This window comes from Marmota flaviventris, chromosome 6 (genome assembly GCF_047511675.1).
Source record: "Marmota flaviventris isolate mMarFla1 chromosome 6, mMarFla1.hap1, whole genome shotgun sequence".
Taxonomy (NCBI): domain Eukaryota; kingdom Metazoa; phylum Chordata; class Mammalia; order Rodentia; family Sciuridae; genus Marmota; species Marmota flaviventris.
The window spans coordinates 101,546,229-101,570,879 of record NC_092503.1 but is presented as its reverse complement, the minus strand read 5'-3'; the positions used below and the strand labels follow the sequence as shown (position 1 = coordinate 101,570,879).

General features: G+C 39.7%; 1 protein-coding gene and 1 pseudogene across 1 annotated transcript; one reads left to right on the top strand and one right to left on the bottom strand.

The window, feature by feature from the left end:
• Positions 1-1,108: 1,108 nt before the first annotated feature.
• LOC139706030 (glutathione S-transferase-like) lies at positions 1,109-22,286 on the bottom strand. The gene is made up of 7 exons (XM_071613318.1): positions 22,209-22,286; positions 20,847-20,945; positions 9,444-9,495; positions 7,989-8,121; positions 4,935-5,076; positions 2,822-2,953; positions 1,109-1,279 (listed from the first exon to the last, which is right to left on the bottom strand). The coding sequence occupies exons 2-7, from the start codon at positions 20,931-20,933 to the stop codon at positions 1,109-1,111; spliced, it is 717 nt and encodes a 238-aa protein (XP_071469419.1). The 5' UTR covers positions 20,934-20,945; positions 22,209-22,286.
• LOC114082395 (etoposide-induced protein 2.4 homolog pseudogene) lies at positions 21,805-24,318 on the top strand (annotated as a pseudogene).
• Positions 24,319-24,651: the final 333 nt, after the last annotated feature.

Here is a 24,651-nt window from a genome sequence, read left to right as displayed (position 1 = left end):
ATACTCTAACAGAATATATCAGTATTCAAATAAAAAAATAAAAATGTCTTAAAAAGTTTTGTTGTTGTATTTTTTTCCCCCTCAAATCACCACTTCAAATTTGGGCATAGTTATAACTTCTAATGTCCAAGGCACCTGCCGCTGACTATTGTGTTCTTGGGAGGTTACTCCCTGTCTCTGGACTCAATTCCACTTCCTCAAGGAAGACTTTAACTTAATGGTCAACAAAACCCCTCAGAAGTCTAAAAGCCTGTGATTTTAGTCCTATTGGTTTCCATACCCTTTGTTTAAGTGAGGGAGTGCAGAGTCTTCAGCCCATAGCAGCAGAATAGATCTGGTTTGTTAGGTTGGTTTCATTTGCCAGCTGATAGTGACAAGGAATTCAATAAAGAGGAAAAAAAACCCAAACCATTGGTTGAACCCCAAAGGAAACTTAAACAAAGTCCTTGATATACTTTAAAAAAGAAAAATCCCATCAATCCTAAGGATGCCAAAGAGATTGTTAACCATAAGCAAGGCTGGAACATACTGTCATAACTGAGCTACTCTCCTTATTTGTCACCTGTCAAAGATGAAGGGAAAAGCCTGCAGGTTCAGACTGACAACAGCTTCTACTCAGCCTTTGATTATGACAGTGATATAGAAATTGATCATAGAAATATATGCAATACCTGTGACATACTCAAGTGACAAAGTTTTAGGAACTAATTGAAGCTGTACAGAGTCCTGGACTGTTTCCAAAAGATGGTAGAAGTGAATGATGGTGATATATGCCCTTCTTGTCATTCGGTTTTTGGTTTTTAAAGAAATCCTTGATATCTGTTTGCTTACTTATGATTTCACTCTTTGCACATGGAAAATCCAGAAGAATTCTTTATTATTTTTTTAAAAGAATTCATATTTGGATCATTCTAAGTGGTGTCAGAATATTTAGGAAAAATAGAAAAGGAGTTTTCTAATTTGCAGGCAAGTTTTAGGGACTTTATTTCCTTATGCATTTATTACTTTTGTTTCTTTATTAACATATCTTTAGGATATTTTACTGGGCCTTCCTATAAATGAAGTGTGCAGTATGTCCTGAACCTCTTGAATTCAACCTCTTGAATTGTTAATACTCAGCTTCTATAGTGCTCATGTTTTTGAGAAACATGCCATTTTCAAATTTGAATATTTTCTTCACTTTCTTAATGGATTCTTCATCCATTGGAGGCTTTCTCTGGCTTCCAGGCTGGAGAAATTTGTAAATTGTGGGGATGTGGCTGATTCTGACCTTGAATTCCTAAAATGTAAAATGTCAAAATTCATGAGAGAAGAATATAGTACAATAAACAAAGTAAAATTCTGCTGACTTGTAAGGAGAAGTCCTCAGGTTTCCTATGCCATAAACATTTTTTATGTTCTTACATGATTTTTGAAAACATCATTTTAAGTAGCTGCACAAAATTCTATCCAGCTGATGTATCTCATTTATGTAGATATTTTTTCAGGTATTGGACATTTAAGTTGTTTGTGATTTTCATTAAGCACAATAAATGGAATATTATGTATTGGAAATTTCAAAAAACATTCAACAGATAACATTGTGTACAAGTGAGGTAGACTAAATAACAATAGTAAAACATGGTTATAAAGTAATATGAAGTGGAAAATTGAGGCTGCAGAATTGTCATTAACTCATGTTACAAATATTTTAATTTTTTTGTGTGTGAATTTGGTGCTAGGGATTGAACCAAGCCAGAGCCTTGCATATGCTAGATAAGCACTCTACCCACTGAGCTACATCCCCAGCCCTCATGTTACCTAGCAATGTTTGAAATATTTTAAAGATTATAAAAGAAGCCACTAATGTGGCAAAATCTTTTAGAACTTGGGTCATGGAATCAGACAGACTGAGGTTTGAGTATGAGTCCCAACACCCAAGTTATTTATGTGCAAGTATGTGCAAGTTATTTAACCTCTGAGTCTCATTTCCTGTCTATCTTGAGGATGGAATAAAATAACTGAGGTAGGGCTGGGGATGTGGCTCAAGTGGTAACGTACTCACTGGCATGCGAGGGGCGCTGGGTTCGATCCTCAGCACCACATAAAAATTTAAAAAATAAAAAAAAGATGTTGTGTCCACCGAAAACTGAAAAATAAACATTAAAAAGTTCTCTCTCTTTGAAAAAAAAAAATAAATAAAATAACTGAGGTAAAGTGGATTTGATTCTTGGTTCAATGCATGACATGAAGAAGCTTCACCAATGGTTATGTGGTTGTTGTTGAGTAATGTCTGGGATTGAACTCAGGGGCACTCGATCACTGAGCCACATCCCCAGCCCTATTTTGTATTTTATTAGAGACAGGGTCTCACTGAGTTGCTTAGCACCTCGCTTTTTACTGAGGCTGGCTTTGAACTTGTGATCCTCTTGCCTCAGCCTCCCTAGCTGCTGGGATTATAGGCATGCACCACTGCACCCAGCTATGATATTATCTTAAGTTTTTCTTCTTACTTCATCTAGAAAATTAAGCAACTTTTACTGAGGTTTTACTCTGAGGCTTCAGCCCTGCAAGAAGCCTGCCTCAGGTCTCTGTGCTGGTGCAAGTGACCCTCGTCTGCTTTCCCATGTTTTATTTTTTAATTTATCACATTGTATAGAAGATACCTGTCTATGTGTCTGTCTCCCTGACTAGGTATGTTTCTGGAGGGCATCTTTATATTTCTAGTATAGGCCTTGGCATAAAGAAGTTAGAACGTTCTTGAGTGAATGACAATAAAAGAAGAGAGGAATGATGCATATTCATTCTCTCTGAAGTTCTTGGGGACTCTGGATAGCATTACCTGTAGCAGAGGGAAGCCTGAGAGGACACTGGGTTTGCACTCTTCAGCCATTAAGATGACTTCAAGGAGCTGTATATCAGCCCAGCTCAGCTGACTGCCCACAAGGAAATCTTTCCCAGGGTCTCTTAGTGCCTGCATGATAGTTGAGAAGAAGGTAATGGACTAAGGGCATACCTCACATGTAAAACTGTGATCTAGTCTTCTAGAAAAGTCTTGTAGAAAGTGTTCTAGAAGCTAAGAGACCTGGTTTCTAATCTGTTCTCTGCCCCCTGGGTAGTGGTATGAGCTTGAGCCAACCCTGTCTCTTGGAGCTTCAGTTCACCTGAAAGAGGTGGAGCAACTCCAATCCCCTGACCTGACCACAGGAAACAGCTTGATCCCGTGAGCTTTGTCGTCTTTTATCTCCCTCTGCCTACCCTGTGAACCTCTATGAATGGTTTTAGTGCAGCACCTGGCTTGGTGGCTTTTCCAGGTCTGTGTTTGCCCTGCCTCTGAGCAGGTTCCTTAGTTATGCTGCTTCTGGAGGGGACTTTGTTTTCAGGGAGTTTTTACAAGTCTCATTTTTACAAGTGAGTTTTCTTATAATAGGGCTGTAATTTATGAGTCATTTTGAGTTAAAATTGATTGAATACAAAATGAAAGATTAGATAGTAAAGTATATGCTAGCTCTCCAACTTTATGATCTTATGGTGCATGGACATGTGATCAGAATTTAGAGACTTGAGTGCAAGTGTCAGCTTTATTAGTTGAATGTATGACATTGGGCAAGTTATTTTCAGCTGTTGTTGCCTCATCTGTAAATGGGACAATCATTGCACCTCTTTCATGGACTTACTAAGATTAAAAGGGCAAAATATGCCAAATACACAGCACAGTGCTTATCATTCTGTGGAGGTGACAATGACATCGTCATGATTAGTACTGTAGTTAGTGATATTGTCATTGTCACTATCTTCGGCCATGAGAGAAGCGTCTATACTTTATGATACTGTATGACAAAAACTGCAGTCATTAGGAAGAATGATGTCAGACATCCCTTCCATTGCCAATATTTATAAAATTATAGGATAAAAATCTCTTAAATTATGTGCCGATTACAAATTAGTATATTGTCTTACATATTTCTGAAGGAAATGATATAGAGAAAGTGCAAGGTATAGAATATTTACAGTTTGATCCAACTTGGAACAAAGAGACTGAAAATTCACCGAATGTGATCAAGAGAAAAAAAAGTGTAGTTTGGGAAGTTAGGCTACCTGTAATCTATGCTAAATACCTAAGTATTAATTAAATAATCTGATTACATGATTTGATGGTGATAAATAGATTTAAATATATGTACTAAGTCATTCTTTTAGAACTATTGTTCCTGAGCCCAGAAAGGGTGGACTAAACCAGCATTGGCAGTAGATTTGGAAAACTCATCTGGATCGTTAATTTTTTTTACCGAAACCCTGACATTTTTAATGATTCTTTCCTACACTTACTAATATTATAATGAATGTTCCTAGAGGTAAGAGCATAGATAGCTAAAGAAGGTCCCAACCCTGGTGTTAGCAATGCAGTCTAGATGTTTGCTTAAGGCACAAGCTTTTCAGACATAATTTTATAAATGCTAAAAGTTTAGAAGACACAAGAAACAAAGGGTTATTTTGAAAACAATTTTTTAAAGTTTTAGACTGTTGCATAGGATTCTGCTAACCTGATAAACTTCCCTGAACCCTAATACTAGCCAGTGCATTTTAGAAATAATACTATCCTCCCCAACAACTCTTTAATTAGTGTGGGACTCTGATTTCCACCCCAAGTCCTGTTTTAAAGCTTTATTTTACTCTAGAATTATATCAGGAAACTGAAATTCTGTCAGCACCAGAACTACAAATGATTCTGAACTTATGCATGAAATCCTTAAAAAAAATAAAATAAAATTCAGAAGAACCTAGTGGGAGGAAGGTAGATTTGTTTTATAACTGCAAGTGAGGGAAGAATTTTGAGTTTTTACAGAGGGTTTGGCCATCCTTCATCCACCACTAAAATTCTTTATCTACATTTAGTTTAGTTCATTTTTCTTCTTGATCCAAGTCATCAAGCAAAACATAAGTCTGTCACATACCTTCTCATAGACAGGGAAGAATCTCATAATGGCTCGCTGGAGAATATACTCAAGATTCATTTCCTTCTCTTCAGGCAGAGATAGTGGAAAGTACATAATCATGTCACTCAGGTCCCTCAAGCCTTCTACATACATGTCAATCCTACAGGAAGGGTGATAGTTCCAAAAATGATTTAATATATGCATTTAAATATATGTATCATGGCTGAATCATATAATACAAATTATTTAATTAACACTTAGTTATTTAGCATAGGTCATAGGTACCCTAACTTTCCAGGTCGTGTTTTTCCAGAAGAAGGGAATATCATGTTATGGACCAAAGAAACATTTAAAGTAGTGCCTCAGTTTCATCTTCCTACCAGGGGTCCTCCTGGAATATTGTTTTGTGAGCTAACAATAATAATGGAATGCTGTTCCTTTGGGATATTAAAAAAGATCAATCTGGGAGATAGGAATAATTATAGAACTCAAATATCTAGGCAGGTGTGTGTGTGTGTGTGTGTGTGTGTGTGTGTGTGTGTCATCAATTATGTAACACTAATGTTAATCTCTCACACACATAGACATACTCACACAAAGCATTAAAAGGATGCCATAATAATAAACTGGACAAGATTGTATTTGGCTGTTTGAATGTAATAATAGTGTGATCACCATGTTAGTACATGTGATACATATGGAGGAAGAGGTAACTACAGACCTCTGTCCGGCCCCAAACCTCTCCATCTGGATCAAAAGTTCTCAAACACAGTAGAGCAATTTAACAGAGCACAAAACTTGCTCTGCAAGTTCCCACTTGCCTCCACCTTCATTTCCATGCCTGAATGGAAGGAAAGATGGCCTTATGTCTGTCAAGGACCAAGGCATAGTGAGAATACTCCTGGTGTGGGTATTGGAAAAATCTCTGTCCAAGGGGAGTTTCCTAATCTTTGTGAAACATGGGCCTTTTAGCTTTAACCCAGAATAGTAATGTGTGTCTTGAAAATGGTCTCAAATTCTTTGCTCCTCCTGCCATTGAATTAAGTCTCATTCTCCCCTTGGATATGAATGGGCCTTGGGAACTTTCTAGACCCAGTGTAGGGAAGTAATGTTCTTGGATTTCCATGGGTAGGCCATAAGAATCCTTCCAAATCCCACCTGGTTCTCTTTATCATTTGCTCTAAGGGCAGCCAGCCTCTATTTAAGAATTCTAACCACTCTGAGAACCTCCTGCTGTACACTCAAGCTGGCCACATGGAGAAGGTATGTGGGGAGAGAGAAAAATGCCTGACGATGTCCACATGTTCCAGGTCTCCCAACCCAGGTGCCAGACATGAATGAAGTGCTGCATGAGAGACTCAGCTGAGCCCTGTCAGCTCGGAACTGTGAGAAAATATGTGGCAGCAATGGATTACTATTAGAGAACCATTAAGCATTAGAGTTGTTGTGGGACTGTGTAGTTGGTTAAAGGAGTTTTAAAATATAAACACATATGAGACTTTATCATAGTGACAAACCAATGAAAGTATATATAAGTAAATCATTGATTCATTTTCAATTTACAAACATTAGTTCTAGAAATTAACTACTTTAAAACTATTTTACATTAAAAAGAACCACAGCTACTTAGAGAAATGACTGAGTCCAGGCCTGAAGCAAGAGATAAATAGGATTGATCTGGATCAACACATTATACCAGAGAATAAATAAGTTATCAGAGCCACTAGAGTAAGGTTAAAAAGAATTCCAGGAGCCACTTGGATCCCATTGACCAAAGGCAGAACAATTTGAGCATATAACAATGGAAATAATCGAAACATATTAAAGATGTGCAAATTGATTCGTTCAGATGCATAAAGAATAACAACAGGCAATAGGTCACTTTTGGATGATGCATGTGAACCAATTCATTATTTGGAAAACTGGTCAACAAGGAGAAAGAACCAAGCATCAATCCTGTCTTCTCTATAGGAAAATGTACTTCCAAGTAACCAGATAGTAGGTGAGGGAGGTTTTTTGTTTTTGTTTTGATTGAAGTATTCCAGATAATAAATGTGGAAGGAATGATAGCACTGAAGCCTACAGCTACTAATATCATGATGGATAGATAAGTAGACATTCTGTTTCTCAACACCCATGAAGTAGTCTTGCAAAACCCACTGGAACCTGTATCTAAAAAACCTGAGTCTGATAAACTCTCTAAATCCAACTAGCCCTTTATAAAAATAGAGACAAAGGAACATGTTTAACTACACTGCGGCAATGTAGTCAGCAGAAATTTAGAAGGAACCACTAGAAAGCAAGAGAATGCTTATGGTTAAGACATAACACAAGGTCAATCTAAAAATTTGTATTGCATGAAAATTTTAAACTAAATTTCTAAAAATACATTTTTGAAATGAAACAATGGCTTAATCAATGAGAAAACACTTCTTATTTAGTAAAAATGAATTCTTTGTTGTTTACCAAACAACGGCTTTCTAATTCTGTGCAGTACTTTACAATTTAGGGTAGTTGTTTTAAACAGGTAAGACAAGACTTTTACTAGTTTGTGGATGGGTCTGCCCATCACAAATTGACTGGTTGGTGCACATGAGAATTATCTATAGAGTCTGGGAAGCTGGGGGTGTATCTGGTGTATTCAGAGACTGATGAGGTAGTTTCCAGGACCGTGTCCAGATTCAGTTTCACAGGGTTAGATGACTCCCTGACAAAATTTTCAGTATTCTTTGGATTTACTCTTGAGTGCTGCTTCCACCTAGTGGAGGCAAACAAATCATGAGAAATGCCTGATTTCTTTTATGAATGAGAGCTAAATATGGCATCTGGATGTTAAAAAAAACCCACAAAACTGTAGTGTTTGGCCATGAATTGGTAACTATGAAGATAAATGTTTTATAATAGGTGCTATTATATTCTCTCTTTTGATATGTGTTACATTTTTCATGATAAAATGTTAAAAAAAACAAGAAAAGAATTTTCTATTAATCAAGAATTACACTAAATGTGGCAGCTAATAAACCTCAATGTTAGGTTTTTATTCTGTTTTTAAGTCACAAGTGTTTTCTGTACCAGGCTTGCTCCTTCAGGTTCCTTCCATACAAGCCATATTTTGCAGCTATGTATCTTAGAATGGCCCTGGATTCTACCAAATTCATTCCATCCATTTCCACCATGGGCACTCGTTCATACATCAGGGTTCCACCTTGAAAAACACAAAAGAAAGCTGGATTATTTATTGTTCTTGATAGTGGCAACTGAGTTTTCTAAAGATGATACAAAATGGAACTATTATAATCAAATAATATTTATCAAAATATTTTTAGAGACTAAGTAAAAGGAGAAATTTTTATGTATTCACTTATACAAAAAAAAAGTGTGGAGGGCCAGACACAGTATTGAATATCTTGGAAGACACTGAAAAAAAATATAAATATATATTATATTAATATTATATATATTATAAATAAATACATGTATGTGTATACACACACACCACCTTTCTTGCCAAAGATTCCTCTTTCTAATTCCTTTGTCTCTTTTTCTTTTTTTTAATATTCCTTTTTAGTTATACATGGACACAATTCTTTATTTTGTTTATTTATTTTTATGTGGTGCTGAGGATTGAACCCAGAGCCTCGCACGTGCTAGGTGAGCACTCTGCCACTAAGCCACGACCCCAGTCCTCCCTTGTCTCCTTTCCTACGGCCATTCCACTCTTTTTACCTTTGAGCTATCTTGATCATACCCTGAGTGTTAACTCAGGCTCCAGATGGGCCATTCTTGTCTATCCCACCTTCTCTGCCTGGTTGTTTTCATGAAGTCATGAGATTATTGAACATATTTCTATCAATCCCTATTAATTATCAGTGAGTAAGCAGAACTAAAAAAAAAAAATTAACCCCTGTATTATTCTCTGTAATAAAACCAACTAACAAACTAATCATAACTAGGGAGGGCCATGTTTTGATTAAGAAGAATTCTCTCTCTCTTCCTCAACTCTGTGTGTCCATCTGTCTGCATCTCTTCCTCAGATGGGCAACGGTAAGGCTGGCTCTGCACTTCCACCATCAAACATCTGGAGCTGGGCCAGTTCTCCTTTCCATTATCTGAGGGTCTAACTGGGAAACTGAGCCACACCAGTTACTTTTGTAGAGAGAGTTTAATATAAAGAAGTTAACTACGTCCTGGAAAACTGAAAAGAAACAAAGGAGCAGTGCAGTATCGTGAAGTAGGAAACCGCAAAAAAGAAGACAAAGTTCAGGGGAAAGAAAAGGAGAGAGCTGGAACAATTAGACTTAGAAGCGTGGAGGCAGGGCTCCTGCTGGTTGCAAGACTCAGGTACTTCCTTCCTTATATAGAAATAAGACATTGATAGTTACTGTCAATACATTTTTTACTTCTCTTATTCAGAGTATTAAACAGAGGGGTGGGGATGGGGGCGGGGAGAGTGATCATAGTAATGGAGACACCATCTCATCTCTTTGATCTAATGTAACATCAAAAGTAATAAGATTTTCATCTCACCTTGGATTAACTTTTCAAATTCTTCACGTGTTTCAAAGAATTTTTCTTCAAACTAAGGAACAAATAAAAAGAATGTAAGAATACATCATTATTAGCGTTTTTATTATCATTGCTCTTGATACCATGGAAAAAAGTTACATGGAAGTCAAAGGATTAGGTATGAAGTGACCCCCAAAACTCATGTGTTGAAGCCCTTTCACCAGTGAACAATGTTCAGAGGTGGGGCTTTTGAGAAGTGATAGGATCACAAGGGCTCTGACCTCATCAGTAGATTAATCCATTTGATATTTTTTTTTTCTTTGTTGTCATTTTATTTTATTTTATTTTTTAATTTTTTATTGTGGGTTGTTCAAAACATTACAAATTTCTTGACATATCATATTCCACACTTTGATTCAAGTGGGTTATGAACTCCCACCTTCACCCCATACACAGATTGCAGAATCACATCAGTTACACATCCATTGATTTACAAATTGCCATACTAGTGTCTGTTGTGCTCCGCTGCCTTTCCCATCCTCCACCCTCCCCACCTCTCCCCTCCCCTCCCCTCCTCTCTCTCTACCTCCTCCACTGTATAACCCTGAGGGTCTCCTTCCATTACCATGCAATTTCCCTTCTCTCTCCCTTTCCCTCCCACCTCTCATCCCTGTTAAATGTTAATCTTCTTCTCCTGCTCTTCGTCCCTACACTGTTCTTAGTTACTCTCCTTATATCAAAGAAGACATTTGGCATTTGTTTTTTAGGGATTGGCTAGCTTCACTTAGCATAATCTGCTCTAATGCCATCCATTTCCCTGTAAATTCTATGATTTTGTCATTTTTTAATGCAGAGTAATACTCCATTGTGTATAAATGCCACATTTTTTTTATCCATTCGTCTATTGAAGGGCATCTAGGTTGGTTCCACAGTCTTGCTATTGTGAACTGTGCTGCTATGAACATCGATGTAGCAGTGTCCCTGTAGCATGCTCTTTTTAGGTCTTTAGGGAATAGACCAAGAAGGGGAATAGCTGGGTCAAATGGTGGCTCCATTCCCAGGTTTCCAAGAAATCTCCATACTGCTTTCCAAATTGGCTGCACCAATCTGCAGTCCCACCAGCAATGTACAAGTGTACCCTTTTCCCCACATCCTCGCCAGCACTTGTTGTTGTTTGACTTCATGATGGCTGCCAATCTTACTGGAGTGAGATGGTATCTTAGGGTGGTTTTGATTTGCATTTCTCTGACAGCTAGAGATGTTGAGCATTTTTTCATGTACTTGTTGATTGACTGTGTGTCCTCCTCTGAGAAGTGTCTGTTCAGGTCCTTGGCCCATTTGTTGATTGGGTTGTTTGTTCTCTTATTGTCTAATTTTTTGAGTTCTTTGTATACTCTGGATATTAGGGCTCTATCTGAAGTGTGAGGAGTAAAGATTTGTTCCCAGGGTGTAGGCTCCCTATTTACCTCTCTTATTGTTTCTTTTGCTGAGAAAAAACTTTTTAGTTTGAGTAAGTCCCATTTGTTGATTCTAGTTATTAACTTTTGTGCTATGGGTGTCCTATTGAGGAATTTGGAGCCCGACCCCACCGACTGTAGATCGTAGCCAACTTTTTCTTCTATCAGACGGCGCGTCTCTGATTTGATATCAAGCTCCTTGATCCATTTTGAATTCACTTTTGTGCATGGCGAGAGAAAGGGATTCAGTTTCATTTTGTTGCATATGGATTTCCAGTTTTCCCAGCACCATTTGTTGAAGATGCTATCCTTCCTCCATTGCATGCTTTTAGCCCCTTTATCAAATATAAGATAGTTGTAGTTTTGTGGATTGGTTTCTGTGTCCTCTATTCTGTACCATTGGTCCACCCGCCTGTTTTGGTACCAGTACCATGCTGTTTTTGTTACTATTGCTCTGTAGTATAGTTTGAAGTCTGGTATCGCTATACCACCTGATTCACACTTCCTGCTTAGCATTGTTTTTGCTATTCTGGGTCTTTTATTTTTCCATATGAATTTCATGATTGCTTTCTCTATTTCTACAAGAAATGCCGTTGGGATTTTGATTGGCATTGCATTAAACCTATAGAGAACTTTTGGTAATATCGCCATTTTGATGATGTTAGTTCTGCCTATCCATGAACAGGGTATATTTTTCCATCTTCTAAGATCTTCTTCTATTTCTCTCTTTAGGGTTCTGTAGTTTTCATTGTATAAGTCTTTCACCTCTTTTGTTAGGTTGATTCCCAAGTATTTTATTTTTTTTGAAGATATTTTGAATGGAGTGGTTGTCCTCATTTCCATTTCAGAGGATTTGTCGCTGATATACAGGAATGCCTTTGATTTATGCGTGTTGATTTTATATCCTGCCACTTTGCTGAATTCATTTATTAGCTCTAATAGTTTCTTTGTAGATCCTTTTGGGTCTGCTAGGTATAGAATCATATCATCTGCAAATAGTGATAATTTAAGTTCTTCTTTTTCTATTTTTATGCCTTTAATTTCTTTCGTCTGTCTAATTGCTCTGGCCAGTGTTTCGAGAACTATGTTGAACAGAAGTGGAGAGAGAGGGCATCCCTGTCTTGTTCCAGATTTTAGAGGGAATGCCTTCAGTTTTTCTCCATTCAGAATGATGCTAGCCTGAGGCTTAGCATAGATTGCTTTTACAATATTGAGGTATGTTCCTGTTATCCCTAGTTTTTCTAGAGTTTTGAACATAAAGGGATGCTGTACTTTGTCAAATGCTTTTTCCGCATCTATCGAGATGATCATATGGTTCTTATTTTTAAGTCTATTGATGTGGTGAATAACATTTATTGATTTCCGTATATTGAACCAGGCTTGCATCCCAGGGATGAATCCTACTTGATCATGGTGTACAATTTTTTTGATATGTTTTTGTATCCGATTCGCCAGAATTTTATTGAGGATTTTTGCATCTAGGTTCATTAGAGATATTGGTCTGCAGTTTTCTTTCTTTGAAGTGTCTTTGTTTGGTTTAGGTATCAGGGTGATGTTGGCCTCATAGAATGAATTTGGAAGTTCTCCCTCCTTTTCTATTTCCTGAAGTAGCTTGAAAAGTATTGGTATTAGTTCTTCTTTAAAGGTTTTGTAAAATTCTGCTGTATACCCATCCGGACCTGGGCTTTTCTTAGTTGGTAGTCTTTTTATGGTTTCTTCTATTTCCTCAATTGATATTGGTCTGTTTAGGTTTTCTATATCCTCCTGACTCAATCTGGGCAGATCATATGACTTAAGAAATTTATCTATGCCTTCACTATCTTCTAATTTGTTGGAGTATAAGGATTCAAAATAGTTTTTGATTATCTTCTGTATTTCTGAAGTGTCTGTTGTGATATTGCCTTTTTCATCCCGTATGCTAGTAATTTGAGTTCTCTCTCTTCTTCTCTTCGCTAGGATCGCTAAGGGTCTGTCGATTTTGTTTATTTTTTCAAAGAACCAACTTTTAGTTTTGTCAATTTTTTCAATTGTTTCTTTTGTTTCGATTTCATTAATTTCAGCTCTGATTTTAATTATTTCTTGCCTTCTACTTCTTTTGCTGTTGTTTTGCTCTTCTTTTTCAAGGATTTTGAGATGAAGTATGAGATCATTTATTTGTTGGTTTTTTCTTTTTTTAAGGAATGAACTCCAAGCAATGAATTTTCCTCTTAGAACTGCTTTCAATGTGTCCCATAGATTCTGATATGTTGTGTCTGTGTTTTCATTAATCTCTAAGAATTTTTTAATTTCCTCCTTGATGTTTTCTATAACCCATTGATCATTCAGTAACCTATTGTTCATTCTCCAAGTGATGTATGCTTTTTCCTTCCTTCTTTTATCGTTGATTTTCAGTTTCATTCCATTATGATCAGATAAGATGCATGGTATTATCTCTACTCCTTTATATTGTCTAAGAGTTGCCCTGTGACATAATATATGATCTATTTTTGAGAAGGATCCATGTGCTGCTGAGAAAAAAGTGTAACTGCTTGATGTTGGGTGGTATACTCTATATATGTCAATTAGGTCTAGGTTATTAATAGTGTTATTGAGTTCTATAGTTTCCTTATTCAACTTTTGTTTGGAAGATCTGTCCAGTGGCGAGAGAGGTGTGTTGAAGTCTCCCATGATTATGGTATGGTGGTCTATTAGACTCTTGAACTTGAGAAGAGTTTGTTTGACGAACATAGCTGCACCATTGTTTGGGGCATAAATATTTATGATTGTTATGTCTTGTTGGTGTATGGTTCCCTTAAGCAGTATGTAGTGTCCCTCTTTATCTCTTTTGATTAACTTTGGCTTGAAATCTATTTTATTTGATATGAGTATGGACACTCCTGCTTGTTTCCGAAGTCCATATGAGTGATATGATTTTTCCCAACCTTTCACCTTCAGCCTATGTATGTCTTTTCCTATCAAATGCGTCTCCTGTAGGCAGCATATTGTTGGGTCTTGTTTTGTGATCCATTCTACTAGCCTGTGTCTCTTAATTGGTGAGTTTAAGCCATTAACATTTAGGGTTATTATTGAGATATGGGTTGTTCTTCCAGCCATATTTGTTTATTTCTGTTACTAAACATGGTTTGTTTTCCTCTTTGATTATTCCCCCCCCTTTACTGTCCTACCTCCCACTGTTGGTTTTCATTGTTATTTTCCATTTCCTCTTCCTGTAATGCTTTGGCGAGGATGTTTTGAAGAGGTGGTTTTCTAGCTGCAAATTCTTTTAACTTTTGTTTATCGTGGAAGGTTTTAATTTCATCCTCCATCCTGAAGCTTAATTTCGCTGGATACACAATTCTTGGTTGGAACCCATTTTCTTTCAGTGTTTGAAATATGTTATTCCAGGATCTTCTAGCTTTCAGAGTCTGTGTTGAAAGATCAGCTGTTATCCTGATTGGCTTACCCCTAAATGTAATCTGCTTCCTTTCTCTTGTAGCTTTTAAAATTCTCTCCTTATTCTGTATGTTGGGCATCTTCATTATAATGTGTCTAGGTGTGGATCTCTTATGATTTTGCACATTCGGCGTCCTGTAGGCTTCTAGGATTTGGGGTTCTGTCTCATTCTTCAAGTCTGGGAAGTTTTCTTGTATTATTTCATTGAATAGACTTCTCATTCCTTTGGTTTGGAGCTCTGTACCTTCCTGTATCCCAATGACTCTTAAGTTTGGTCTCTTAATGTTATCCCATATTTCTTGGATGTTCTGCTCATGGTTTCTTAACAGTCTTGTTGAGCTGTCTGTGTTCTTTTCCAGTTGAAATACTTTGTCTTCATTGTCTGATGTTCTATCTTCTAAGTGTTCTACTCTGCTGGTAGTATTCTCCATTGAGTTTTTAAGTTGGTTTATTGCTTCCTGCATTTCTAGGATTTCTGTTTGTTTGTTTTTTATAACCTCTATCTCCCTGTATAGTTGATCCTTTGCTTCCTGGATTTGTTTGCGTAATTCGTTGTCGAAGTGATCTTTCATTGTCTGATTTTGCTGTTTAATGTCTTCCTTGATACTCCAGATCATCTGAAGCATGTATATCCTGAATTCTTTATCTGACATTCCATCTGCTGCAGCTGTTACCTCTTCTAAAGTTGCGTTGACCTGCAATGCTTGTGGTCCTTTCTTTCCTTGTCTTTTCATACTGCTTGCGTATCTTTCCTGCAGGTGCGGGCGGCAGCTCTGCTCTCTCCTTATTCCAATTGGGATGTCGCGGCTACCACGCCGGCAGGTCACTGGGCCTGTTCTGGGAGCTGGCGGTGGCTCTGTTCTGCCCCTACTCCAATTGGGGTGACGAGTGTACCACGCCGGCAGGCCACCGGGCCTGATCCTCCGGTCGGTTGCAGGTTTGCCTACCCTGCAGGCGCAGGCGGCGGCTCTACTCTGCCCCTACTCCAAATGGGGTGACGTGTCTGTCGTACCGGCTGGCCACTGGGCCTGTCCCTCTGGTCGGTCGCAGATCTGCCCACCTTTCGGGCACGGGTGGGGGCTCTGCTCTGCCCCTACTCCAATTGGGGTGTCGTGACTACCCCGCCTGCAGGACGCTGGGCCTGTTCCTGGCACGGGCGGCGACTCTGCTCTGCCACTACTCCAATTAGGGTGGTGTCTCTACCTCGTCGGCAGGCTCCTGGGCCTGATCCGCCGGTCTGTTGTAGGTCTGCCTACCTTGGAGGCGCGGGCGGCGGATCTGCCCTGCCCCTCCTACCACGCCTGCGGACCCCTGGGCCTGATCTGCAGGTTGATCACTGGTCTGCTCACCCTGCGGGCACGGGTGGCGGTTCCGCTCCGCCCCCACTCCAATTGGGGTCACGTGACCACCATACCGGCAGGGCCTGATCCGGGCGTGGGAGAAGGATCTGCTCTGCCCCTACTCCAGTTGGGGTGACGTGTGTACCACACTGGCAGGCCACTGGGCCTGACCCGCCAGGCTGTCACAGGTCTGTTTACCTTGCAAGCGCAAACCGCGGCTCTGCCCTGCCCCTCCTACCACGCCCATGTACCACTGGGTCGCGGGTCTGCCCACCTTGCCGGTGCGGGTGGCGGCTCCGCTCCGCCCCCTCTCCAATTGGGGTCACGCGGTCACCACGCTGGCGAGCCGCTGGGCCTGCTCCGGGCACTGGCGGCGGCCCGGCTCCTCCCCTCTGGCTTGACAAATTGAGGAGACTCGGGTGACTGTGCCTCACCCCCCTACCAGGAGACCAACTGCTTATGTCACCGCTGGTATTGATGAAGTTCCCTCCTCCGCCGCTTTCTGCAGACATCAGATCTCTGCCATGTTGGTATCCTATGCAAATGGCAGCATTTCGTTCCCCTTGCCGGGCAACCAAAGCACCGGGTGAGTCCTGACCGGCCCTCAGCAGGACCCGGACCGAGAAGCAGTTTCCGCGGGCTCCTAGCCCCGGGCCAGGGAAGTTCCGGGAGCCGGAACTCGGCCGCTCCGTGCTCGGTGTAAGCTCCTATAAGTGTAAGCTCCAAGAAGCAGTCCCCGCGGGCTCAGTTCCGGGAACCGGAAGTCGGCTGCTTAGTGCTTGTTGTATGCTCTGATAGGAGCAGGGTCCAAGAAGCAGCTTCCGCAGGCTCAGCAGCCCTGGGCCAGGGCGGTTCCGGGACGGTTCCGGGAGCCGGAACTCGGCCGCCCCGTGCTCGGTGTTCACTCCGATAAGATCAGGTTCTAAGAAGCACCCAGGCGCTGAACCCTAGCAATCTGTCTGCAAGCCGCAGGCGAATTGCAGCCTGAAATTACCTGTTCTATGGCTGAATGAGCTGCGGTCAGTCGAAAACAGGGGTGGTGACCAACATGGTGGCTGCTGGCCTCCTCTGTGGTCTGACCGGTGTGGAGAACCGAGATGGACCGCTTCCTTCCCCCGTCTCGAACCCAGAATTCAGCCCTGAGTACGGTGCTTGCGCGGCTCGCAGAAACTGCAGCGCTGTAACCCTGCGTCTCTATCCCAGCGCGCGCTGCAAACTCTAGCCACGGGGCGATTTGCTGAATAAGCAGTGTTACCCTCCGTGCGACAAACCTCTCGCGTTTGAGTCCCCGTAGCTGATCCTCGTGCGATGGAAATCCTCAATCCATTTGATATTTGATAGCTGATATTTGATGATAGAATGGATTACTAGGAGGGGGAACCTAGTTGGAGGAAGTAGATCACTGTGGGCTTTCTCTGAAAGGGTAGGTAGAGTATTTCTTGTTCCCTGCACGTGCATCTCTTTTTCTCTCTCTCTTTCCTTTTCTGCTTTCCAGATGCCATGAGCTGAGTAGTTTCCCCCTGCCATGTCCTTCTGCCATGATGTTTCTGCCTTGGATTCAACTGACCATAGACTGAAACTTCTGAAACCTTGAGCCAAAATAAATCTTTCCACTTTTATGTTGTTTATGTCAGGTATTTTGATCACAGTGATCACAGTGATGAAAAGCTAACAAACACAATGCCTAATTACTGACTAAAATAATGTTTTAAGTATACCAAATATGTAGTTCCTTTGTGTCACTCCTGAATCCTTTAACAACATGAAACTGAAGTGTCAGATCACCTCATTTCTACACCTCAAAGACCAGCATTAACTTTAACTCTAATCCAAGAGCAGGAAACACAGCAGTCTCCAGGGAATTCTGCTATTTTTATAAGACAACAAAGACTGTAATCCCAGTGGATGAGAAAGCTGAGGCAGGAGGATCTCAAGTTCAAAGCAAGCCTCAGCAACTTAGTCCCTGTCTCAAAATAAAAAAAAATCGAAAGGACTGAAGATGTGATTCTGTGGTTAGTGCCCCTGGGCTCAATCTCTGGTGCCAAAAAAAAAAAGATGTAAGAGTCCTTATTCATTTAAAATATTATCAATATTATTGTATAAATTATAGAACTCTTCATAGAAAAATCAGAAAATATAGATAAGCTAAAAAATTGTAAGTCATACTTATTGGGCTGTCCTCTAGGAATGAGAAGGTATTCAGTAGACATGTTCTTTTCCTATGGCTAAGTCAGCACAAATATGGCATTCAAAAGGTGGAAGTTGGACACTTGCTACACATTTAAAAGAATCTTTGTGCAGGGATAGAGTGTGTAATATGTATGTGTGTGGGGGGTCTCTTTTCTCTTAGTCCTTTGATTTTACAAAATAAATTTTCTTCTGATTGATGATCCCCAGTACTATGTATTAAGTACTATCTTACCATCACCTTCTATTCTTGGTTCAGATAGTTGGTGGTGTTCTCTCTTTTATATTTTCATTAGTAAAAAGAACCATGAATCAAAAGCCAAAAGAAACACACACACACACACACACACACACACACACACAAAAACAAAACAAAACAAAACAAAAACAAAAACAAGCTCTGCCGACAGCTGGCATAATATTGGAGCTCTTCTTCTCCAAGTTTTCATTTGATGCTTAGGAAGCCCAGAGAGGCCAAGTGACTTGCCTGAAGTCCCCCGGCTAAAGGATAGAAGAACCAGCGCTGGGTTCCCTTCATTCCAAGGGAAAAGCTTTCCACTACATTTCAGATATTATTAGCTTGGTAACTGAGTAGTCTTTATTTAAATAATCATTTCAATTTGAAGCCATATTCTGCACTTGATACCAAGTATGGGAGTACAGAGAAGGACAATCAGGGTATAAAGCAAAGCTTTCTTTCTTCCTTTTATTTTTATTTTTATTTATTTATTTTTGTGGTGGTTGGGGGGTGTTACTGAGAATTGAACCCAGGGGTGCCTTACCCCTGTGCTACATTCCCATCCCTTTTTATTTTTTATTTTGAGTTTTTCCTCCTGAACTTTTTTTTTTTTTTAATGATTTTGTGCTTTGCATAAAGGCTGAGTGAGAGTCTGTGTTGGGCACTGTGGGGTTTCCAAAGATAAGCGAAGCATAGCTATTTTAGCAAACTGGTATATACAAGAGCATACTTAAGCTTTTGAAAATTCACTGTGACTCATAATGACAAGGAAAAGTTGGGAAAAGAAGATGGATACTGACTGTAGAATTGCCTTCTAATTCTGACAAGTTATGATGGTATCAACATGAATCTAAAACTCTGGGAGGAATCAGAAGGCCCAAGATAGAGATTCATGAGGCTCAGAAAGAAAGACTGACCTATTACTGTTTTGTAAAAATTAGGCCTTTAGAAGGAAAAATGAGAAGTTTAAGTTTTTTTTTTTTAAAAAAAACTATACTAAAAAATATTTAGTAACCTCCAAAGAAGTTGGAATGTTTTTGATAGGTAACTCTTGTCTCCTGTGCATGTTTTATGATGCCATATTCTTTCTTCTTGAATGTTAAAAGTATTTACTGACCATATCCTTTGTTCTTATAAATACCATAGTATTATAAAGCAACAATACGAAAAATTGAGATAAAAAAGATATAAAAGAATGACCTTGTGTCTCTCTCTTTCATCTTCAACATCTATCATCTGTCATTTATCCAGCTGAGTTTAAAGAGAAAAATAAAGAATGATACACAGAAGGAACCATGTAAGTAAATTTTTTTTCCCAAAAGTGCACAAGTCAAATTTTGGCAAATACAGATAAAAATGCAAAAATATACAAGCTAGACTTGCTAGATACAGGTTATTCAAGCAGACCGGAAGATGATGGTCCAACTGAATTTTAGCTTTATCTGTTAATGTTTTATTTTTTAACAGAAGACTATCTGACTATATTGAGTGAATTAGGACTAAATTTTAACAATTGTTCATCCCAGGTAGCAGGGTCATGTTCATTTACAATATTCTTTGTACTATGCTTAATCTTCTAACTTGATTTAAAATTAAAAAAAAAAAATCCAGATACGACTTTTAGAAAAAAAATGAAACTTCTACATATGTTTTTTTTTTGTTGTTGTTGCTTCATCCAAGCACTACTGGGAGAAATAATGTGGTACATTTCACAAAATATTCCAATTTAAACCATGTTCTGAGATGCATTCATAAAAGGTATTTTCATTTCTGGAGAACAGATGAACGTGAGACCTCTGTTAGATCTCAGACAGCATTCAAAATATCCTAGTGAATGTCAAGTCACCCGTATTGCTTGCTAATTTTTCACTAAGTCCCCATGGGACAGACCATAAGTTCAAAGAAAACTTGTTCCTTTATCTAAGAGACCATTTAAGAGTAACTGAAAAATACTTTTTGTATGGATTCCAGAAAAGGCCAATTGCTTTATATTCAGAATGTGCATAGAGGCAAAAAGATTTATTTGGAAAGCTCTTTATAAACTTTAATAAACTACTTTTAAAATGTATTGAGAAATTTTTAATAATTAAAAAAATCATTGACGTGTAGGACAGCTATAATATTAGTGGTAAACGATAATGTTATGTCAGTACTGTTCTGGGCTTTTAAAGAAAAGTACTATTATCTTAATAGTCTTGATTCAAGTGTAGTTAAATGAATGCCATACTTGGCTGGTAAGAATGGAATCAGAAGCTATGAAGCAAAATGAGTCTCTTCCTTTCTTTCCTCTGTGCCTCCCTCCTTCATTTCCTTCCTCCCACACCCTTCCTTCTTCTTTTTTTGTTAATTATTATAGAACACTGTAATATCTTGGATATGTTTAGTATTAACAATTACTACAGTATTTAGGCACTTAATTAAAAGGACTAATTAATTCTTTCACAGCCAACATTTAAAGAGCATGTGGTAATAACTGCTTTTTGTTTTCTAGCTGGTGCAGTAGAGTAGGCCTGTAATCCCAGCAACTCAGGAGGCTGAAGCACGTGAATTGAAAGTTTGAGGCTAGCCTCAGCAATTAGCGAGGGCCCAAGTAACTTAGTGAGACCCTGTCTCAAAATAAAAAGAGTTGGGGATGTAACTCAGTGGTGAAGCACTTCTGAGTTCAATCCCCAGTACAAAAATTTTAAAAAGTAGTTTTCTATAACTTTCCCAAAGTAAGTGCTTAATGATCTGCAGACAATAACAATAGCAGTCAACCCAGCCACCTTACCTCCACTCCTGCTGCAGCCAAAAGCCATCGGATGGACTCCATTCTGCCCCTGCCATTGAAGTAGTGAAGCACAGGCTTCCCCGCCATGACTAAGAATCCCTGAAAATCAAGAGGGAACAACTGAGATTTGTACACAAAGAGAAAGAGAAACTTATAGAGCATCACAAAATTCATCAGAAAGATAAAGGCTTGCAACTTATGCCCTAGAAAACCCAAGCGGCATCTTAGTTCCAAGGCTGCCTGTAATCTAGGTTCCTTCCTCACGAGTGGAGCTTGTCTTCTGAAACTGGTGTTCTAGATTTTTAAAAATTAATTTAATAACTGACTTAAAAAAATAGAAAGACGATAAGTGTAAGCAAGTCAGATAGAAGGAAGGAATTCAGGACTAAGGCTAACCTGTTTTTCTTCTTGTGCAGGTGACAAGATTTTAGCATTTTAATCTTTCCTCTCTCTCTTTTTTGTACAGCTCCTCCTCCCTCCCCCTGTCAGGACAAGCCTAGGCTGGAGAAACTGAGTGAGAATGGAGAACTGAGGAGGAAGCTAGCATTTTTTTTTAAAAATTTTTTATTGTTGGTTGTTCAAAACATTACATAGTTCTTGATATATCATATTTCACACTTTGATTCAAGTGGGTTATGAACTCCCATTTTTACCCCGTATACAGATTGCAGAATTTCCAAAGTCATCTTGACATATTAGTCACAGCACACTCTGGAGCCAAGAGCAGCACACAAGAGGGTTTTTGATAATTGGGATTTTAAGCAAAAGTGCAGTTAGGCAAAGGGTGACATTTCCCACCTTCACATTTTTCCCCTTTGGAAAAAAAATATTTTTAAGAAATAACAACTCATACTCATCTTGAAGAAATTGAAATAATGCAGAAGTATAGAAATTAAATGCCCATCCCCACCATCCCAAGAAAGCCTATGTGGCTTGAGGGATGTGAGAGTTTGGCATGATGGGGTGAGAGGTTCTGAACATTCAAAGATTGCAAGGGGGAGCTGTGGGGAGGAGGATAGTGGCTTTAGGAATGGGAGGGTCTTCGTGGTATAAGGGGGAGCTGAATTATTTTGCAGCATGTCAATTGGCTCACTTTCAAAACTGGCCCCTCTACACATGAAGAACTCAGCAAAATAAACGAGGAAAGGATAGATTGCGGAAATAACTATCTTGAAACTCAGAATGAAAAAAGTTGATCTACCAAATTACACTGCTGTATTGTGTGCATGTGTGAAAATGCAACAACAAATCCCACCATTATGGACAACTATAGTGCACCAATAAAAATATGGAAAAAATAAAATTCTATTTTCTATTTATTAAAAAGAAAGTTGGTCTAGGCCAGTGGATTTTCTATCCTACCTGCTACCCATTAGAATCATCTGAGCGGCTTAAAAAAATGCCACAATTCCCTTCTCCAATCTTGCTGGTTTAAAATTTGAGTCTCCTCTTCCTTAAAGAGAAGGTTCTTCATAATGAGAGGTTTGGGGGAACTTCTGTCTCCTCTGTATAGTTGATGGTGTGAGTGGTAAAGAGATGGCTGACAGTGTCCAAACCTTTTCCCTGGACCCTGGCGGGGGAATCAAAGGCTCCATGTATCATGTCTAAGCTAGATGCTTGAATTCTGTAAAAGAGAGGGGAGCAATGTTGAAGGAGGGCGAGCAGTGTTCTGGGGCAGTGAATAGAGTGGAAACGGAGTGAGCCATGATGATTAGTAGAATTTCCCTGTGCTGTTCTCTGGTTTGGTCTCCTTTTGTTTCTTCAAGTGATTTTCTCTGTGCTTGTCAGTAGCAGCCTGAATTAGGAGTCATTTCCCAGTGCTCTTTGGGTGTTGCCGTGTTCATGCTTGGAAAAGTCATGAACGCCATTTGGTTTCAAGACAGAGCTGACCTAGCATTTGTGCTATCAGGAAGACGCCTCACCATTCCCATGTGTCAGCAAAATAATTGCTGACATGCTCTTCAACCCTTTGCTGCAGGCTCTTTTCCTTATCCAGAAAATGATTGTGAGTTTCTTTCCATCCATCATGTTGGTTAACTGGTGAGTTTGCTGCATAAATCCCTTTTCTGCTCACTGTACTCCTTTGAACACTGTTGGTTCAATAAAGGAATTTAAATGCACCAGTGATTTTCAACATAAAGGAATTGGCCTTTCTGCTTTGCAACCAAATTGCCCTTGGCTTTCTCAGCAATGCCGTCCTCACATATTACTGGTGGCTCCTCTTCTCTAGCCTCTTCCCTTCATTCACCATCAGTGTCAATTGAGCAAAGACCCCTAAAAAAGCAAACTTTTGCAGTTGCACCTCTTCTCCTTGGTGATCTTCTTAAGCAAAAGATTCTTTCACAAGACAATTCACCTCCATCTTCCCTGAGGAGTTCAACTTCTCTGCAGAGAAGTCCCCTTCACCTCATCCATCTCCTGCACAACTTAAGGCCATGCAAGTCCCTGAGCCACCTGCCCTGCAAAGGGGATGATGGATTGGAAGGAAGCAGTGGCAACTCTTTTCTCCAACCTCTCCCGGCTAGGGAAGACAGGATTCATTCTGCCAAGGGTCCTCTTCATATTCCCTTTCCTTTGAGGAATTGAAAATTTTGTTTCTTGTACACATAAGGCAGAACCTTCCTCACACCAATATGTGATTTTTAACATAACCATTAGTCTGAAATTTTTTTTCTGCAGTTATTTTCTAACATTGGTCAGCCCCTGTGCCTGGACTGGTTTCTCCCTGCGCCATTCACCCTCCCACCTCTGCTTCCTGCCCTCCAGCATCTTTGAATGAATGGATATTATGATTCTCTCTGTCATATCTTGTGGGTTTGTTATTTTTGTTGTTTTTCTGTGAAGCACATACATTGGAAGTGGGAAGTGAAGAGTATTTCAGGTGCTCCTAGTCACACACCATTGATGGTCATGTCTTGTTTCTTGTAACTCTGGTTAGATTTTGGTCTCAATGGCTCTTCTGCAAAGAGAGGAAAAGGTAGGAAGGAAGAAAGGAAGGAAGGAAGGAAGATAGGTAGATAGATACTGGCTACTCCGCAAAGCCATTTTTGCATTGTCCAGCTTCCCCATTGCTGCAACCTCCTCTGCCACCACAGACTCTGGTAGCTTTATGGCCAGAGTCTCTGAACTCTAGTTTTCTTTTTAATACACTGCATGGGATCACCAATGTGTCCCACTATGTCAGATGTGGTGGACACCAGCTCCAAGACCACCATCAAGGACTTAAAGGAGAAGGAAGTTGTGGAGGAAGCAGAGAATGGAAGAGATGTCCCCCCACCCCGAATGGAAATGCCAATTAGGAAAATGGAGAGCAGACAGTGAGGTGAAAGAAGAGGAGGAAGAGGGTGGTGAAGAAGAGGAGGAGGAGGAGGGTGATAAAGATGAGGAGGCCGAGGCTGCTACAGGCAAACAGGCAGCTGAAGATGATGATGTTGATACCAAGAAGCAGAAGACCATGAGGATGGCTAGATAGTGGGGGAATGAAGCAGGAAGGTAGACCTCCCACAAGCAGAAAGGATAATGGCCTCGGAGAAGGGAAAGAGGGAATGAGACCATGCCATCCTAAAAGGAGACATCAGGCCTGGAGAACAAGCTGTCACTGCTGCTGACTAATTGTCACCTAAGGCTCTTCCTTTGCTAACCCTACCCCTACGCCTAGCAACAGACCACCAATCTACCCTTGCCTGAATCACTCCTTCTCCCAGTTTGGACCATCCTCTTAAGTATGCACTTCTGATTGGCTTATTAAGGTGGGAGCTTGAAGAGTTTTGTTGGTCCTTGCTAGCATTCCTCACCCTGCCAATCA

What these genes read in the sequence shown, in the direction of transcription:
- LOC139706030 (XM_071613318.1), bottom strand. Translation starts at nt 20,933, where the DNA reads ATGGCGGGGAAGCCTGTGCTTCACTACTTCAATGGCAGGGGCAGAATG. An exon ending in TGGCTGCAGCAGGAGTGGAG is followed by an intron (nt 9,496 to 20,846) that starts GTAAGGTGGCTG and finishes TTTGTTCCTTAG; the next exon opens with TTTGAAGAAAAATTCTTTGA. An exon ending in AACCTGAAGGAGCAAGCCTG is followed by an intron (nt 5,077 to 7,988) that starts GTACAGAAAACA and finishes CCCTTCCTGTAG; the next exon opens with GATTGACATGTATGTAGAAG.